Source organism: Sarcophilus harrisii, chromosome 3 (genome assembly GCF_902635505.1).
Source record: "Sarcophilus harrisii chromosome 3, mSarHar1.11, whole genome shotgun sequence".
Classification (NCBI taxonomy): domain Eukaryota; kingdom Metazoa; phylum Chordata; class Mammalia; order Dasyuromorphia; family Dasyuridae; genus Sarcophilus; species Sarcophilus harrisii.
The window spans coordinates 537,475,135-537,476,838 of NC_045428.1; the positions used below are offsets into that span (position 1 = coordinate 537,475,135).

The 1,704-nt window shown below is 35.2% G+C and overlaps 1 protein-coding gene across 1 annotated transcript; it reads right to left on the reverse strand.

Annotated features, from left to right (window-relative positions):
- Nucleotides 1–520: 520 nt before the first annotated feature.
- LOC100931665 (vomeronasal type-1 receptor 1-like) lies at nucleotides 521–1,444 on the reverse strand. Its single transcript, XM_003766559.1, has one exon. It carries the CDS (start codon nucleotides 1,442–1,444, stop codon nucleotides 521–523), a length of 924 nt encoding a protein of 307 aa, XP_003766607.1.
- Between the last annotated feature and the right edge of the window lie 260 nt (nucleotides 1,445–1,704).

Here is a 1,704-nt window from a genome sequence, read left to right on the forward strand (position 1 = left end):
TCTTCTTCAGTTTTCTGGATTCATGGTTTATCTTTGCATTGATCAAGGTTCTAGAATCTTTCAAAGTTGTTTTATTTATAATATTGTTGTATTCATTATTTTGTACTTGCATTTTGCTCTGAATTAATCCATAGAAGGTTTTTCAGTTTCTTGGAAAAGCACTACATCATCCACTACTTCAAAATAATAATCCATTTTTGTAATATAATATAACTTTTTAGACATTCATCAGAAGAAAAAAATTCCTTTAGTTTCCAGTTTGAAATTAATTTGGAATGAATTTTTAGATATATTTGTTACACAGGTATATAGGCCTAATATTCATATAGAGAGGTCAAATGGTATGTACAGACAATTTGGAAAGCACAGTTTCAAATTTCATTGTAAAATAGCCAGACCAATCCAAAGCTACAAAAGTGAATTATCTATCCTATTTTCTGCTCTCATGCAACAATTTTCATTTTCCTGTTTCATTATACTAGCCATGATGAATAATTTGAGGTAAAACTGCTGAGTTCTATCAGAATTGTATCATTGTCTTTTCCCAGAGTGCTAAGTAGCATCTGCGAACTTGTGAGTCACTGACTATTAGAACAAAGGAGCTACAAGCTGGAAAGCAGGCAGACAGGAAGGCAGAGATATGAAACAGCCAGGAGGAAGATTTCTCATAGTAAATGTATAATGCTAGGATTGAATTGAGAGAATAAAAGGAGACAAACAGGATGACAAGAAGCAGGATAGTTTGGGTGGCTCTGGTCTCAGGGGAGCCACAAGGTGTGAGTCTGATGCCATGAACATACTGGACCCTCTGACGATGTCTGTACAAAACATAAATCATATATCCACTAGTCCCCACCATGAATCCAATCCACAAAACATCAGGAAGGGAAATTGTAAGTAGATATTGTTTAATATCTAATGAAACAGCAGTTATGGAATCACAATAAATGTAATTTTTTCTTTTAGTGATGTTGTTGCTTTCCTTTGGGCTATTCATATATAAAAGAATCTTGTGATTTGTTAGTAGATGGAAAGTCCAGCATATGAAATAGAATGGGACACTGTATTTTGGGGCTCTAGCTTTAAATTTTGACCACCAGAAGCTTTTGGAACTTAACGTGATGGCTTGGAAACCACTCAAAAGGCAGGTAGTGCAGAGAGAAAGATCTCTGGCCACTTTGTGAAAGTAAAAGACAAGTTTACATCCCACATCATTCAAGAAATTGGTGAGCCCAAAAGCAGCCATTGTCTGAGGGATCCCTTTTAAGAGAAGCACCAAATCATTGACAAAGACGAGGTGGGTAAGAAACAGATCTATGGGTCTCATCCTAGGACCAACAAAGAAAATGACAATATATAGACCCAGAAGGAAAGAGTTTCCCAGGATCCCAAATCCAGTCTGAAACAGAAAAAAGAGCCCTACTGCTATTTCATAAGAAACCATTCTCTTTTTGTTAATGGGAGGTATATAATAACCAAAGTCAGTATGTCCACATTTATTCAGAAGCAAAAAGGAAGAAGATATTTCCTGAAATAAGGGAGATACTTCCCATGTCCAGTATAGTCACTATTCATTATCTTCCAAAACAACTTACTCAAATTGTCTTTTTATTAATGACAGGTATATTATTTAGGTGATTGTATTGATAGGGAATTTTTAATGTCTTTTGCCCTTCTTTTATAAAGGGTTCTTCCTTGAAGCAC